At 37.2% G+C, this 18,397-nt stretch overlaps 1 protein-coding gene across 1 annotated transcript in view; it reads right to left on the reverse strand.

The window, feature by feature from the left end:
* DGKI (diacylglycerol kinase iota) overlaps nt 1-18,397 on the reverse strand; it is a 543,147-nt gene that overhangs the window by 218,891 nt on the left and 305,859 nt on the right. The window contains exons 16-19 of the mRNA XM_027842255.1: nt 13,161-13,216; nt 10,762-10,824; nt 6,419-6,492; nt 3,899-4,010 (exon numbers count right to left, since the gene is read on the reverse strand). Coding sequence (XP_027698056.1) covers nt 3,899-4,010; nt 6,419-6,492; nt 10,762-10,824; nt 13,161-13,216 — 305 coding nt within the window. The remainder of the gene's footprint in view (nt 1-3,898; nt 4,011-6,418; nt 6,493-10,761; nt 10,825-13,160; nt 13,217-18,397) is intronic.

Raw genomic sequence — 18,397 nt, forward strand, 5'->3', positions numbered from 1 at the left:
GTATGTATTTATATACATATATATGTATGTATTTATATACATATATACATACATATGTGTGTGTATATGTGCGTATATGTGTATATGTATGTATATATGTGTATGTGTGTAAATATATATATATACATATATTATGTGTGTGTGTGTGTGTGTGTGTGTGTATATATATATATATATATATATATATATATATATACCTTCTTTCCCCCAAAAGAGTAGTCCTATTAAACTATCTCATAAGGAAGTAAACTTTTCTAAACTAGTTCTTTTTTTTTAGTGCACGTTTTTTTTCTCTCTCTCATCAAGATTCTCTCCAAGGTCTCCTCATCCCCCTTTATTTATATAGCCCAGAATAGACACAAGAATCTAGTAAGGGTCAAGTCAGTGCTAATTTTAATAAAAGGGTGGGTTCACAACTCCCACACGCTATTATTCTACTGATCCATCTCATTATTGTGCTTGTGCTGCTAAGTAGAACCCTACATTAGGTGTTGAATACATGTATCCTGGCCTGTTTTGTGATAGCTTGTTTATACTCCTCTGTACTTGCCCTAAATGAATTTCACACTTTGTTAATTCCTAAACACTCTTTCAACCAAAAGTAGTTTTTCTCTAGGTCACCTTGAAGAGAAAGAAGGCATCTCAGAGCTAAGTTTAGCCTGAGGACCTGCAAAGTATGACATTGCCGCTGTGGGCCTTAGGATTGCACAACCACATAGTTATAGAATCCTAGAGCTGGAAGGATGCTAAGAAATTATTTCAACTAGTGATGACAGATAAGAAATAAAAGAAGCAGCCCTCGGCGGGGCATTTACCCCTTGGGAGTAGGGACTGTTTCATTCTTTGTCTTTAGATTCCCAACCTCTCACTTGATGGGTAATGACACAGATCAGGGAGAAGGGGGAGTGTCCAAGAAAATAAATGATAATTCATGGTCACATAACACAGTCAGGACTAGAATCCAGGTCTCCCAACTCTGGACTTAGTACTCTCCCCAGTATCCAGTATACCAAACTGTTTTGAACTATGTCATCTGTACATAAAGCAGGCATGTTCAAAATGTCAAAAAAAACAAAACAAAACACAAAAAGAGGAGTAAAATTAGGTCTTTACTCTCAAAATGAGCTTATGAGCTAGTTGAAGTGGTGGAGGGAATGGGGGGAGGAGAGAGACAATAAGTTCCTTGATCTGTGATATTTTTGTTTTACAAATTCTTGGAATAATTATAAATATTCTGGAAAACATAACTTTTTAATCTAATGGTAAAATTGGGAACCGTGTAGGGTGGGGAGAGGAGGCTAAACTAAAAAACAAACATTCCCAAATAACCCACCTTTTAAAAAAAATCTTTGCTTGACCTCATCATCGCCGTAACTTATTGTTCTACATCTCTTTTCATTTTCATAGCAAAATTCCTAAAAAAATTCACTTTCATTTGCTGAAGGCTTCTGAGTCTGCCAATTCACTTTCTTTCGGATTAACAACACTCTAAATTCAGTGACCTTTTCCCTCTTTTCTCAGCATCCCATTTGATGCCTCTGCAGCTTCTGACATTGTCTATCACTGCCTCCTCCCAGATCAGGGGTTCTTAACCTGGAGTCCCTGAACTTTTTTTTGTTTTTTGGTTTTTTTGTTTTGTTTTGTTTTTTCTTTTTTGTTTGTTTGTTTTTGACTAGGCAATGGGGGTTAAGTGACTTGCCCAGGGTCACATAGCTAGTAAGTGTTATGTGTCTGAGGTCAAATTTGAACTCACATCTTCCTGAATCCAGGGCCAGTGCTCTATCCACTGCGCCACCTAGCTGCCCCAACCCTGAACTTTTTTAAAAAAAACTCTGATCACTGAATTTCTACATAATTGGCCTCCTTTGTAATCCTATGTATTTTATTTTAAGCATTTGAAAACATTATTCCGAAAAGGTGCTGATGAGCTTCACCAGAATATCAATGGTATGTATGACATAAAGAAATGCAGATGCTTTCTTCTCCTTTGGTTTCAGTTATATTGCTTTAACCTGGAACTCTCTTTGCTTGTCTCTTTTTAAAACTCTTTTGCTGGATCATTATTCATTATCATCTCCATGCTATTCACTCTCAAAACTCCATAACTAGTGCTAAAGTGTTTTTTTTTTAACTGATTTCCAGTCCCATATACTGCTGGACATTTCTACCTAAAAGTACCATCATCATTTCAAAATCAACGTGACCAAAAGAGAACTCATTAACATCCCCTTAAACCCATTCCCCCTCAAAACTGCCCATTTTCTAAAGAGGGCATCACCTTTCTAGGCACCCAGATTCAAAGCCTCAGTGTCATCATCATCCTTAATGCTTTCCTCTTCATCTGCCACAATATTCAATCAACTGTCAAATATTTTCAATTTTATCTTCACAATATTTCTCTCTTCTGTCCCCTTCCATCATCCAGTTACTCAGCTACCAACCTAGTTCAAGTTCTCTTTACTTCTTGCCTGTATTACTTAAAAAGCTTCCTAGCAGGACTTTCAGCCTCTTATCTCACACCCTGCCATTCATTCTTCCACATGGCTGCCAAAATTAGCTCTGGTCATTTCTGGACAAAAAACCTTTCAATGACTCCCTCTAGGATAAAATGTAAACTCCTTAGCCTAGCATTTAAGGTCCTCCAAAATATGGCTTTAGTATTCCTTTCCAGACTCAGTTGATATTTTTTGCTGTTGTTGAGTCATTTCAATCATTTACCTCCTTTTAAACAGTTAATATTCTATGCAAACCAACATACTGGTTATTCCTCAAATTCCCAATTCTATCTCCCATCACCATGCCTTCACATAAATTGCTCCCAACACTTGGAAAGTACTCTCTTCTCTGCTTAGGTCCCACCTCCTATGCTTAGCCTTACCTGATGTCCTCCATTGTTAGTGTTCTCTCTCTTCTCAAAATACTTTACATTTAATTTATCTGATACAAGTCAGATGCTCTCAGCACAATGTAAGTTCCATGGATCCAGGGGATGTTGGTTCTTGTCTTTATATACCTAGTTTCCTGTATTTAACAGTCACTTAATAAATGTTTTATGTGTTCAATTGAAGAGACCAATTGTAATTAGCAAGGTATTAGCTGGATATTGTCATTGCTTTTTAAATATGACATTTGATTTTATTACTTGTGTGTATGGTAACAGAAATGAAAGGGCAATAAAGTATTACCAAGTAGACTTCTGGTTTGAAGTGCTTTAATGGTCATTTCAGATTATGTGCTATCATATGAGACTGTTTTCTTGGAAAACATTTTAAGTTGATTAAATAGCCCATTTGTTTAACAACAAGCATATCACCCCCTCATATAAATTTCTTCTCTATCTAAATTAACATGAATTCCAAATTAGTGGGGCCAGAATTAGTAAGATACTCTAAATTATTTTCTTCAAGAAAGAAAAGAAAGATGGGAAGTGCCAATACTTAATGCCCAAGGAAATGCGAGTGTTAATAACTAGCTACTTTTTACCAAAATCATTCAAGTCATTTGGGTACCCTTTAATGGATGAGAGTATGAAATGCCAATAGCTTCCTTATGTAAAATACTGTGATGAGTCTATATTTAAATATAAATGATATTCAGCTGAGGAGGGGGAAGGAACATTTAATTTTTGCATGAAATTTATAAGGAAAATTAGTAAGTAACCTTCCCTAGATTATGAATCTCATGAAAGAATGCTGGGTTGTTACTTTTTTTTTCTAACCTAAGATATATGGTTTTTTCCCCACAATTTCCTAAGCTTTATACTGAATAATGCATACAGTATTCTTAACCAGGTATCTGAATAGAAATAAAATTATGCTAAAAGCTTTATGACATGGATATATTATAATCCACACAACAAAATTATATTTCACATCCATTAAGTAGTCTTAATACTTACCAAAGAAGCCATGGTGAATCCAATGACTTCAATATAGCCATCATCATGGCGCTGAGGTTCAAAATCCAGGTGATCTCCTGGATTTCCCCAAGGCATTGTGCCTGCACAGTACCTGCAGGGTAAGAATGGAAATTATGGGAAACTTGATATAATAGATATCACCATCAAAACAAATGAAAAAAATAGTAAGAACAATATCTCCCTCTGGTCTCTGTTTCATTCCCTGAGGGTTTGTGGGTGGGGGTGAATATTCTTAGCAGGATTTTATTTTAAAAAATCAGACTGAGAAAACTGGTCTTATCCTTATCTTCTAAGGGGATTATGTTAGTCAATTCATTGTTGACCAAGTTTTCATTCTGTAACTCACCTACAGCTGTCTATGTGTACTATAACATTGGTAGGACTCAGAATGGATCCAGAATAGCATTAGTCTTTAGGGCAGGGATATGTGTATATGCTAGTGAAGATAGAAAGAAAAGCTGAAGGGTGGCACTATGAGAAGCATTTACTCCTTAACAGTAGGTACTTAATAAATTCTTAAATAAATAAATACACTGATGACTACTAAGATAATGAAGACATACAAGGGAAGAGGAACAGAATAAAGAGAAGAAAAGGAGCAGGGGGCAAGAAGAGAAAGGGAAAGAGGAACATCAAAAGAGGGAATAAAATGTAGAAGAACCTAAACAATCTTTTAAAATACCTAAGTCTCTGACTCCCTAGGCTAATGGCATAAATGACAATTCCAAGCCTAAGTACCCATAAAAGAAATTTAAGAGAGACCTTATAGGTTCTCCAAATACTGTTTCTATGAAACATACACTTCAGTTACACACTGCCTAAGCTGCCCACACTAAAAAAAGGAGTTTGGATATAAATTTGTTTAATTTGCAATTAACAAATGATATTGTGTTACTTTTTGAAATTTTAGATTCAGAAACTAGAAGTCCAGTATTTAACATTATTCTTGCCCTGATTTGTGGGGACGTAAGCTTAGGCTCTTAATTAGCTCCTCTGAAGTCTTCAGGCGGTAACAATGTGTTTCAGTGCTCACTGAGGGGGAAAAAAAAGACTATCTAATTCCTTTCCCCTACCATCTCCACAAAAATAACAAAAAAAAAATCCCAAAATAACAACAATAATAAAAATTGGTCAGGGAACCCATATGAATGGGTTGAAAATTCAAACCTAGACCATAGAGTTTCATGGTGTAATTGATGGAAATGGGAAATTTACAACACAGTTTCCTATGGTGTTCTTTCACTTAAAACAAAGAAACAAGTAACAAATGATCTAATGCAGCTATTCCTAAGGATGCGACTCTAGAGTGGTTTCCTACTCTGAAATGTGGTACTATGATTCAGTAAAGGGTTCACAAATGAGCATGGGGAGTCAAATGGAATAAACTGAGTTGAAAAGACTACAAACACAAAAAAAGGCATTTTTAAACCAAATCATCTGGCCTGGTACTGCATTCTCTTGAAATATACTATTGGAATTTATTCTCCCAAACTTATGTTCTAGAGGAGCTCATCATCTTCATTTTCAGGAGGGAGCAGTTATGCCAAACAGGTGAACTATCATCATGAATAAAAACTGGTCAAGGAAACTTCTCATATAAGATCTTAGATTTAGCACTGGAAGAGACCTTAGCAGCCATCTAGTCAACCTCCTCATCTTACAAATGAGTAATTAAGGCCCAGGAAGGTTAACTAACATACCCAAATCACACAAATAGTGAAAAGTAGAGCCAGTATTTGAAATTACATTTACTGACTCCAAACCCAGCACTCTTTCCATGATACCAATAAAACAGGTTTTAAGATATCATTATAATTTCCATCCAAGCAGCTCTGTTATTACAGGGGTAGGAGTAGAATGGCAAAAATGAGTTTCGTTTGTAATAAAAATATTTTATTTTGCAATTAGTGCTGGATGGAAGGACTCTATTTAAATGGTGTTTGTTGTTGTTGTTTTTTGGGAACCCTGCATTTAAAGCTAAATCAGGGTTTTAGGAAACAAAATAAATGTATCATTGTCTTTTTGTACATTTCTACCAAAAATGGTAGAGAACACTTGGTAGAAAACAGTGTCTGGTAGGGAAATAAAAAGGCACTGAGAGTCCAGGAGATTTGGCTTCTCATATTATTTCTGCTACAAACTCATGGCATAATCTTAAGATGATAATTGAACCTCTCTGTACTTCAATTATTGCATCTGACAAAAAGGATAACTCATGCCCCAGCTATTCCCAAGGGTTACTATTGAAACTAAAGTGACATAATAAATGTCCATGTGCTTTGAAAAACTATTAGGTACTAAACTAATACAAAATATTACTGAGTCCCCCGATTTCTCCTGTTTGAAAATAATACACGGTGTACTTCACTAGGGAAACCTAATATGGGAACAAAATGGTCAAGTCTAATGACTTTTTAATTATGGAAATAAATGATTCCTTTGTTCTATAACCGGAGGATTCCTGACATGAAAACAAAACAAAAAACAGTACACACTTACCTGGGTATATTTAAAAACACTATACATTGGAACTTCAGCTCCTGAATCTTTGGGGTGAGGTCTGTTCCATCACACTGCAACAACCAAAACAATAAAGGAAGTGCTTTGAAATAGCCTAAATATTGGGGTTGAAAACATATGCTACCCTATTCCCCTTCTTTCTGACCTTGTCCTTGAGGAACAAAAATACCAGCTATTCTAATGAATATGCGCTATGGTTCTAGCTGAACTAAAATTGAGAATGTTAATTTTTTAAATGCTCATTTCTACTACCAGAATTTCTACTACATTATCACCATTAGTTGTTCTTGTTATTGTTACCATAAAGATGATTACTGTTGTTTTTTAAAAAAAACTCGCATTTATGTAGCACTTTGCTGGTAGGGTAAATATTATAATCCCTGTTATACTGATAGGAAAACTGAAGTTCAGATAATAAAGTGTCACAGCTTGGACTTAAAGTTGGGTCTTCTGATCAGAAAATCAGGTTTCTTTCCATTATGTATACCTCATATCTCCTACCCCTACAGTTAGTTGCTCTCATATTTACCATGATCATATTTTATATGTTTCACTTTGCTATTCAGTTTCCAAGAGGTTTTCACCATTCAAAAGAATTGAATTTGTTATTAAGGTAAGCTATCTATAGGACTAGTGGTGCCTCCACATAGATACATAATTTAAAGAGTAGGCTTATGTCATGAACATACTTTATCTGAGATAGTGAGAAGCTTTACGGAACAACACCAGGATTTGATCTATGCTAGAGGCAAGTGGTACAAATGTCATTAGCTCTTCAAGTCTTCTCCAACTAGCTCAATCCTTTCAATTTTCATAGAACAAAGAAGCATGGTGGCAGGAGTTTGAAAACTGTTCCTCATCACAGTTTCACTCAAATTCCTTTTCTGTTTGAGGAAGTGGAATCCTTGGAATATTTTACCCAATCAGAGACATATGATAAGAGGTAAAAACTTAATGGGTTTCTGACCCTAAGTCAGATGAGAGTTGAATTGAAGAAGTCAGAGGAGATAATAGAGAAGAAAGGATAGAATAGATATAACCTTAGTCTGGGCTTCGACTACCTTTTGGTACAGCCAGACTGAGGGTTAGTGCTTCATAAACAAAGGCTGATAGAGCTACAGTTCTTACCTTTCAGAGTAAGATGTATTAACTACAGTATACCTTAGTATGTTGTAGCCAGAGTAGTAGATGGCCCCAAGAATAACACTTAAACTGAAAACTATAGCTGAAGCTCATAAGAGGGTGAAAGAGCTGGCTGAAACAACTGTAGCCTTTCTCTGCAGAAGACAGGCTTACAAACTACAACATCTCCAGTGGACCATGGCAATGAAGATAACCAAAGACCAGTTAGAATAGAGAGCACAGTGCTTGAAAGAGAGAAACAGAACTGGGATACCCAGCAGGAAACAAACCCAGCAGACAATAATTCTGTGAGATCACCAGAAGACATTGGCAACTCTACAGAATCAGAGGCAATAGTAGCCACCAAGTCAGAGGGCTTGTTGACTAAATATTTACCCATCCATCTCTGTGTCCTGGCCACAGATTTTCCCTATGTATGTATGCTCCACATGCAATCACTATGTCTGTTTACTCTTCTCACTGAGAGCAAAATATAGGATTAAGGGAGAGGGAAAGAGGTGATGTTAAGTAGATATTTCCAAACAATGCCAATTGGACTCCAGCTATCTTCCTCATCCTCCTTACTGGCAACTCTTAGAGCTGCTTGAAGCACTGATATATTAAGTGACCTATCCATGGTTAATAAGATAATATATATCAAAGATACAACTTGAATACAATTTCTCCTGATGCCAAGGCTAACTCTCTATTCACTAACAACATGCTACCTCTATACTGTATTTAAACATGAAAGAGTACAATTAAATGCCATATGTAAAAAGCAATATTTATAAACTTTTTATATAAAGGTAATTTGATAATATTTAGCTATTGTCAACTCTAACCTTAATTTTATCATCAGACCCTGATCAGTCCTTTGTAATTCATTCCACATTTCTTAATTTAGAGTCAAAATTCCTTGCCCATATGCATACAGAAATTTAGAGCTCTACAACACTAGGCCAATTTGGGACAGCAAATCTTTTTTCATCTACTAGATTTTTACCTCCTTTAATAAGAACATCCTTCTCTGATTACTGCTAACTAATCAAAAACTTTAATTTGTCTTTGCAGCTTTCCTTCCTCTTGCTTCTCTTCCCAACTTGCATCAAAAGTCAAATACATTACAGATACATTAATATAAGGAATCCTTACATCAGCCACATAAAATCTATATGATTGCCTTTCTTTAGTCTCTGGTTTTCTGTCCAGGTTATAATTGTGGAAAATGAATGAAACAGTATTTTATCCTTAGTTTTTGGGGTATGTGTATAAATCAGGAAGTGAGATAAAGAAAGAAACATAGAGAAAGGCAGGAAAGGAGAGAGTGGAAATTTTTTAACTTATCTAAAAGCAAAAAAAAACTTATGTGAGTTTTGAGAGAAAGAGTCTGTTAGAAGATATGGAACAAGAAAATCAGAATGGGACAAAAAGAAGATGTGCAACACCTAATGTCGACGTAACATTATTGGGCCATAAGAAACTAATAATACAAGGAATTCAGACAAACACGGGAAGACTTGTATGAACTAAAGAAGAGTGAAGGAGAACCAAGAGAACAACATACATAACAAACACCATTGTGCAAATTTAACACACACACACACACACACACCAAGTCATTGGAACTCTGATTAAATGCAATGATCAATATTGGCTGGAGAGGAGAGATAATGAAACACTTCCCTCTTTTCAATGGTCAGGTGGAAGGCTATGGGTGCTGAATATTTTATGTGCTGTCAGATAGGGTTACTGTCCCTTTGCTTTGCTTAAATTTGTTACTGTTGTTGTTAAAAAGTGTCCTAGCTGTTAAAAAGTGTCCTATGAAGAAGGGTTGTATATTACTCAGTGGCTATGGTATAAAGTACAAAAGGCAGCAATACAACTTTCAAAAATTATCCACTAAATGTGAAAGAAGAGGAAGGGCAATATGAAGAGAGCCAAAATATAAATTCTATAGTTAATCAAGCAAATCTGAATCTTAAATTACACTGTGAAAAGATGTATGTCCTGGACTGATGAAAGCAAGATGCAAAAAAGCCTAGCTTTAGCAGTAGCTCTCCATGATACAGTAGGATATTATCATATTACTGTTAAGTAGACGGCTAGCATGAAAAAATATATGTGCATTCTATTTGGCATGGCAGCATTTTGGGAGGTGGAACTTTGCCTTTCTATGCTATGTAAAAGAAGCTTTGCATGGTTCATTATGTGGATTGCTTTTTTCTTTTGAATTATGATAAAAGCTACAACTGTGACAAGATACTTGAGAAAGTCAAGGATCCGTCATTTTATCATGGAAGGTGCTCCCTCTCAATCACTTACAGTGGTAAATCCCTTTTGACTGATGCTATGAAGGAAAAGTTCACCATACTGCTGACAAGTCAGTGAATGGCCTCACTGAACTGGACATCAGACAACAATCATTCCGCCAGATAAATTCATAGATTTATACCTAAAGTCTTTACAACTTGAGAAGACCTACTAGAGTTTGCATTTCATAGGTATAACCTTTGAGAACCACCCAGGGTCACTTAGTCATCATGAAGATGCATGAATGGCATTACTGAAGGTTTCTGATCAAATAACCTGACATGAAACCTTCACCACTAACTCATGGGGTAAGCTTGGACAAGTAGCTTCACAGAATCACAGAATTGTTGGTACCAGAAGGCACCTCAGTGATTACCTTGTCCAGCCCCCTCATTTTACAGATGAGGATGCTGTGGCCCTAAGATTTTAAGTGGCCTGCCAAGGTCACCTTTCTGATCCTGAGTTTCTTTAGGGCAGGTAGGTGATACAATGGATAGAGCTTGAAGTCAGGAAGACCTGAGTTCAAATCCAGCCTCAGAAATTTACTAGCTGTGCAACTTTGAGCAAGTCACTTAACATCTGTTTGCCTCAGTTTCTTCATCTGTAAAATGGGGATGATAATCAAAGAGTTGTTGTTAAGGCTCAAATGAGAATAATTGTGAAGAGCTTAGCATAGTGTCTGGCACATAGTAAGCACCATATAAACGTTAGCTATTATCTGTATCCGTAACATGATGTGGGTGGACTAGATTAGCTCCTCAATTCCCTTCCAGCACTAGTATTCTTCAAGTCCAATTCTACATACATAGGTGGAGGTAATGTTTCACTTTATGAAACAGACCCACCCTTAGAGTAAGAAGGGACCGTTTTCCATGTTCTGTACTTACCACAACCTTGACATGTTTGGATAAATCCCTGGAGCTTCTCTGCAGGAAGTCAGAAAAGGCTGCCTGTACAACAAAGAAAGAAAAGTGAAAAAAAAATACACACATATATATATATGTGTGTGTGTGTGTGTGTGTATACACACATATAAATTAAATACATATGCATGTGTGTGTGTCACTAAGTAAATCACTAACACCATCTCCAGCTCTGTGACTTAATATTCATTTCACGTTTCTTGTAGTATTCACGAATATGAAGTCATCTTTTGTAACACCTGTACAAAGTTGCTTATTAGCTTTAAATGGGTACGTTTGTCTTTGGGACTATAAACAATAAACATGAATGGCACTAGCTAAGGTCAAATTACCAAGTTTTCCTTCTATTAGGACTAAAGACAGCCAAAAGAAGAAAGGAAGTGAATAGACCTCCATATTTTGCAAATTTCAAGGACTTACTCTAAATTCACTTACATAATATTTTGTTGTTGTTGTTGTTGTTCCCTGGCCTTCTCACCTCTCTGTTGTTGGGAAAATAATATATATTTTGTCCCTATTACTCAGGTCCTAATTTTCCTATCTAATGATGTAAGTTTAAGTTCCAGGCTCCCCAAAATATAATCCCAGAATTTTTTCCTTCTCTCTTCAATCTCCCTTCCCTGCCCCCCCTCACCACAGCTCTTAGGGGAAGGGACCTGGGAATCTTAAGGCACACTTATAACTCCATATAAGACTCTGAAGATCCCATTTATTCCTGACTCAACTGTGATTTCCCCATTTCAGCACATAAGACTCACTAATCAGTTAATCCACCTCAAGAACACTTTATTCAGAAACCCTGTGGACAGATCCCTGAGCTAACAGCAGATTACATTAGTTCAGCCTTTACTTAAATCTCCCTCTTTCCCTCCCAGCCATGTCCCCATCTACTGCTTCACACCACCTATCCTGTCTCTCAGATCCCTCCTCAAACCTCTCCTCTGAAGCTATTCCAAAGCCAACATAGGGCTTTCAAAGGCTTTAAAACTTAAAAGGAGGAAAAAAGTGAAAAAAACAACAAATAGGACTAGTCCTGTCTCCACCTACCTAGCTAAAGATGTATTCCCCAGCCTTTTATTCCCAGACCAAAAAGATGCACTTTGATATTCGTAAGGAACTCAGCTTTCTCGTTGAGGACGCTGTCACCAGCACAGACAACAACATTTCCACTCACTTTCATCCTGCATTATTCTTGACTACACTTTTTCATAGCAGATGCAGTCAGTGTGGATCTAAGTGTCATTTGGTGTTGATGATATTGTCAATGCACTGGAGGCTTTGCTCTTATTTTTTGGAGGAACCAAGAATAATAATAATAATAGCTAACATTTGGAATAGCACTTGGGCTTTTAAAAACTATTACCATCCTCATCTTATGGAAAAGGAAATTGAGCCTTAGAGAATGTAAATGACTTTTCCCATAGTCACACATCAGTAAACATCAGAGGCGAGATTTGAATCTCATTTAATTTGGTCCTTATGATAACCCTAGGAAGAAGGTGCTATTATTCCCATTTTACAGATGAGGAAAATAAGGTTAAGGGAAGTTAAGTGACTTGCTCAGGGTCACACAGCTAGGAAATGTCTGAAGTGGGATTCAAATTCCGGTCTTCATGACTCCAAATCTAGCACTGTATACACCACGCCACCCCCAATGAAGAGATATGAGAAAGCATTTCCTTTCACTTCTTTGCAGAGGTGAACTATGGATATGACACATTGTCTGTAATGTCAAACATTTCAGATACGTTGATTGGTCGTGTTGAACTTTTTTTTTCTTTGCTATAAGTGATGGTTTTCTGAGAGGAGAGAAGGATGGGATACACCAGAAAACATAGGTGATATAAAAAACAAAAGAGAGTAATAAAGATAAATGTTTGAAAAACATTGTATGTTCATTGTCCAGAACCAAAATAGCTACATTTGAAGAGGATCATTCTAAAGAGTTCACCACTAAATGATCAAAAGTTGTAGAAGTGATTACTCACCAAAGAAATCAAGAATCCTTAAAGTATTGAAGCATATATATGTATGTTTATATTGTGGGTAGGTTTACATATGCATGTATGTGTATATATATGTATATATGTGTATGTACCTTAATAATGACAGTGATTTTTTCCCAGTCAACCTATGAGATCTCTAATTTACATAAGTGTACTGAATCCTTAAATCTTTGTACTCCAATGTCCTCTATCTCCTAGCCACAGTGTTCTCTCCTTTATCTCCACTCCTCCCCTCTGATGTGTTTGATCAACCACAGGAATAGATCTTCCTCCATGGAGTGAGAAGCATTTTGTTACTGCAGCTAAAATAACTTTAAATAGGAATATAATGTAAGAAGAAGAAAGGTCAATACTCACCCCTGCATAAAACATTTTATTTCTAAAGCGACTGTTGAATTTCTCTGGATTTGCTTCTGTAAAGAAGAAAATGTAAGATTGTTATAATAGTCTTGTTAAAGACAGCTACCCAAGTAGCATTGCTTGTATCTCCAGGAGTTTCACTGCCATCTTTCCCTTAGGCAGGAAGCCATCTGGGTATTCACCCTAGGCATTCTGGTAGTTATCAATCCAGGAAAGAAATAAGGGGAGAAGGGACAGTGGAGAAGGGATGGAGAAATACAAACTGCTCCCAGGGATGTTCTCCCTATGCCGTGGATACATCCTCCAAATAGAATGAAATGTGACAAACCCAGGCAAGACAATAGCGAGGAATTTGTAATGTACCATCTGCTCTCTTGCTTGTGACAGAATTTGTAGCATTCTTTGGTTTAGTGCACACATCAAAGGCACGTGGTCTGATAAACAGATCTCTGGCTTTATATTCAAGTGCTACTGGAAAAGTTTCAGTCTAATCTTGGCCATAGAAAAGAAATAATGAAATATAACTGCCTCTTTTTGACAAAGAGGTGGGGACCACAGGGATAGAGTATAGCATACACTGTCAAAGAATGTCACCATGTCAGTTTTTTGTTTGTTTGCTTGTTAACTGATTTTTCTTTATTGTAAGAAATGCTTGGGGTACAGAGATTTCAAAATGACTGTGGAAAACAAAAGATACAGATAATATTTACTTTTAAGAGAAAAATGTTGATCACATTCTATGAGTTTGAAGGGTTTAAGAAAGAACACCTATCACCCCGATATGCTCTGAGCTTTGAGACTCTCTCATATTCTCTGCTAGGAGTACCAGAAAGAGATGAAGCCAGTATCAGGCACAAAGAATGTTCCCATGAACTGAGAGCACCATAAAATGGCTAAATGAAATGTTACCGAGCTTCCTCCCGGTAACTAAAACGCTAAGACATTCCCAAAGAAGCATCTACCAGCTGTGTGTCTCTCCCTATTTTGGCTCACACTCTCTCTAATCCAGTCTGAGAGCTAGGTCTTTTCTCTAGATCAGTTCCCATTAGTAATCTGACTGGTTGGACACAATCGGAGGTTTGTTGCTATTCTGAATGTTTATTTCCTCTTAATAGCAGATAAATGAAGAGAAACACCCAGGTGTCAGTTCACGAGGTCTTGGCAGGGACTCAACTACAGGGCCTCAGGAAATCTTCCTGGCAGTATCTATTCAAAACCATTAGGATAGAAATACTATCCCATGACCTGGAAACTGACAAAGGATGTCAAATTATCAGAGGGAGCATTATCTGGCATCTATAGTGCAGTTTATAGTTACCGCTGAATGATCTCCATTATTTGTCCTTTCCACAGAGGAAGACATGGAGCCAGGTAACCTCTGATAAAATAAGGAGTCATGGAAAGGCCAGGGACTACAACTGCCTTTTTAAGGAAAAAAAAACTCTCTAGCCCAGGTTAAGTATATTACTTCTCCAATAATTGGTGAAGATAAAAATAATTAACATCTGCCTGGGGCCAAATGGTGCAAGGCTTGGATCTCATTGTCTCTGATATCCTGACCTAATAGCTACTTTCAGGCACAACAGAATGCTATTATTTCAGGCTCCACTATTTCAAAATGTGTGATAATTCAATGTGAATGGGCTGAAGTTAAATTTTGTACTCTTCAGGGGAAAAAAAGCATTCCCTAAGCAAATTAATAATGTAAAGAAGGTTGCAGGGGGAATGTTTAATATACTCAGGAGAACATAGTTTGAGTGTATAACAGAAACCATTTATATACACAAATTAAAATATGAATAATAAATAGTCCTCATTTGTTCACTTAATACAGGTCTAGCAGGAATTCAACTTGGTAATATGTTACTATACATACTTGAAATTTCAAATATATATATATATGTACACGTGTGTGTGTATGTATGTGCATTCTTTAATTCAGAATGGCCTTTTCGATTGGTTCATATTAATGAGGTATTGACCAATACATAAGATGTCCATTCGATGTCTGTTGTCCATTTTAATTCAATTAAAAAAATGCAGCCAGAATTTATTAAGTCCTTACTATGGTCCAGGTACCATGCTAGACACTGAGTCTAAAATATGAAGTCAAAAATAAAACAATGCCTGCCCTCAAGGAGCTTGTATTTAATAGGAGGAAATGATGTGTGCCCAGTCAAGTAAATACAAATTAGTAATAATAACAATGATAATGATAATAATTTAAATGCAAAGGAAACTTGAGGACATCTAGGTATGTCAGGAAACATTTTTTGTAAGAGGTGGAAACTACTCGGGATTCCAAAAGCTATGGGGGAAGAAAAAGAGCCATCCACACATTGGTGACACAACCTACGCAAGGGCATGGAGGCAGATGATGGAGCGACATATTTAGGGAACAACAATAAGTCAGTTTGGCTAGAATATAGAACACATAAGCCACTTACTACCTGGGTGATCTAAGTCATTAAAACTTTCTGGTCACCAGTTCATAAACTATAAAATGGTTTGACTCTAAAGTCCAATGTGTAAGTTCCCATTTAAATCTATGATGCTGAGGGTTTTTTTTTTTTAATCCTGTGAATTATGCGAAATCAGTCTGCAAAGATAGACCAGAGCCAGACTGTGAAGGGATTTTGATGCCAAACAAAGGAATTCACTATTTTATCCTAGAGGCTATAAGAAACAACAGATGCTCCTTGAGTAGAGGAGGGACATGGTCAGACATATGCTTTAAGTCTATCAATTTAGCAGTTGTGCAAAAGATGGACTGGAAAGGGGAGAAATGGGAGGCAAGGAGATCAATTAGGAGGCTGTTGCAATAGTACAAGCAGGAGACGATGACAAGTAATGTGATTTACATGGTGGCAAGAATTTAAATTTATTGTATTGTGTTATGGAAATGCTTGTTTTATTCCCTGAATTAAAAAGAAAATAAATTTTGAAAAATTAAATTTAAAAAATTTTAAATTTAGTTTTAATAAAAGACTATTCTGCATATAAAAGCTATGACTCAGGCTTAGATGACATCTCTGAGACTGGGTTCAAGGCCACCATTGGGTTCAAGGTTACTGATATTTTTTGCAGCAATAAGGCCCCAGCTATAACTTGGGGAAACTAAAATTGTTAAGTAAATGGGGAAGGACTCAGCCAACCGGGCAATGCCCCAGAGTCATTAAAGCCCTGAATGGTGTAAAAATATTTCTTTCTGATGCTTTACATACAATCTGGCCTGAAGCAAGATCTAAAATAGGTCATTTCTGTAGTTCCTTCCAGCCACAGGATTCTCAGCTTCTTTATTTAGAATAAAAAATGAGGAGATTCTCCAAATTAGAGACCAGAACAGGACTGCTTCTAATACTATGGCTCAGTCCTGTAAGGAACTGAGAATTTGCCAGTTTACAATTAGACTCTGGCTCCCTCATGCTAGAATTTCCTGTAAGCCTCCTTTAATTGCTCTTCCATGATCAGAAAATAAGCAGATCTTCCCCTTTATTTTTCTGCCCATCCATCCTTGTCTGGAATGAAAGGGCTACTTGAGTAGTATTTACATTAAAGACAATGTCCCAAGGGGGGCTTTCACTTTGCTAGAAGAGAATGGAGAAAAGGAGACTGGACTCTGAATTCTGCCTTGTCTCCTTATATCATCACCATCATCATCACCATCATCATCATCATCATCATCATCATCATCATCATCATCATCATCATCTACCATCACTATTACCATCATCATTTAACAACAGCAACTAACATTTATATACAACAGTGCTTTACAGTTTGCAAAATGTTTTACAGGTGTTAGCTCACAACATGTAGACAACATGTAGGAGGATCCTATACGATCCTTACAACAACTACCATTCAAGGTAAGTGCCACACCTATTAGGAGGCCTATTACACAGATGAGAAATCTGAGGCTGAGAGGTTTGCCCAAGGTAACATGCATAATAAGTGCCTAAGACCTGGATTCAATCTAGATCTTCCTGACTCTTAGCCCAGTATCTATCACATCCCACCTTATCTAGCTCATGTCATTAGTTATATCACATAGTTAATTTCTCCACCCCTACCCTAAATCCTTTCCTTGAAAGCTTTATCTAGTGCCCTAAAGTCATACTGAGCCCATGGAGAGTAGGCTTTCACCATTATCCTCTTTTCCTCTCCTCACTGTCCGGAATTCTGAGGGGCTATGATATGGAAATTACCCCTAACTGAACTTGAGGGGAGAGAGAGAGAGACAGATGGACAAGCATGTACATGTTAGAGTCCAGGAGTCACTACAAGATAAGCTGGGAGGAGGCTGGAATTTGGTGTTTGAGCAAACAGCCTGAGGAGAAGGGAGCAAAAGGGTAGTAGTAAGGGTAGTAATAATACCAGTTTTCTTCTACAGCTTCAGGTTAACTCTTGAGCTGGGGGTCTAAGAACCAAACTGGGTCTCAAGAGCAGTGAGATTCACAAGTACAACTACCCCTCTACCACCAAAATCTTTTTCATTAGTGATGGAGAGTGATGGTAAAACCAGGAATGAGCAGCAATGTTTGTGGGAACCTGGAGAAGTTCCCTCTCTTTCTGTCTCTCTGTCTGTGTCTGTCTCTCTCTCTCTGTCTCTCTCTCCCTCTCTGTCTCTCTCTCTCTCTGTCTCCCCCCCCCCCCTTCTCTCTCTCTCTCTCTCTCCCCTTTCCGCAATCCTATCCGCAGTTCAATTACAGCCCCCTCTGAAGACAGTAGGACAAACAGTCCCATAACACTTGGCTGGGACAGCACCTAAATCATCTCCTCTACAAAGCCAGCATCAGACACTGTGGAGCAATCTGGCCTTGTGATTGGAATGAAGGGCAAGACTGATGTGGGTGAGAGAAGGAGAAAGTCAGAAGGCTGCTTGTGACCTGTTTTTTTGGGGGGGGTGGGGATTTTGCCCTGAAGAGAAAAGAAAGCCTTGGAGATATATGAATGGTACAACAGAGACAAAGAGAAGAGAAAATATTTAATATCCCCCCACCAACGGCAGTATATTCTACACTTTGTAAAGTGTTCACAAAAACAGAGAAAAAAAGAGAAGTTAACTAAACAGTTTTGTTTTGTTTTGTTTTTTACTAATCAAACCAGTTCAAGTAAAAAGCATTGCAGCCTTTTAAGAAAAGAATGAAGGAAAGAAACAAAGAAAGAAGAAAGACGGAGGGAGGGAGGAAGGAAGGAAGGAAGGAAGGAAGGAAGGAAGGAAGGAAGGAAGG

The sequence above is a fragment of the Vombatus ursinus genome, unplaced genomic scaffold (genome assembly GCF_900497805.2).
Source record: "Vombatus ursinus unplaced genomic scaffold, bare-nosed wombat genome assembly UNPS02014870.1, whole genome shotgun sequence".
NCBI classification, from domain to species: Eukaryota; Metazoa; Chordata; class Mammalia; order Diprotodontia; family Vombatidae; genus Vombatus; species Vombatus ursinus.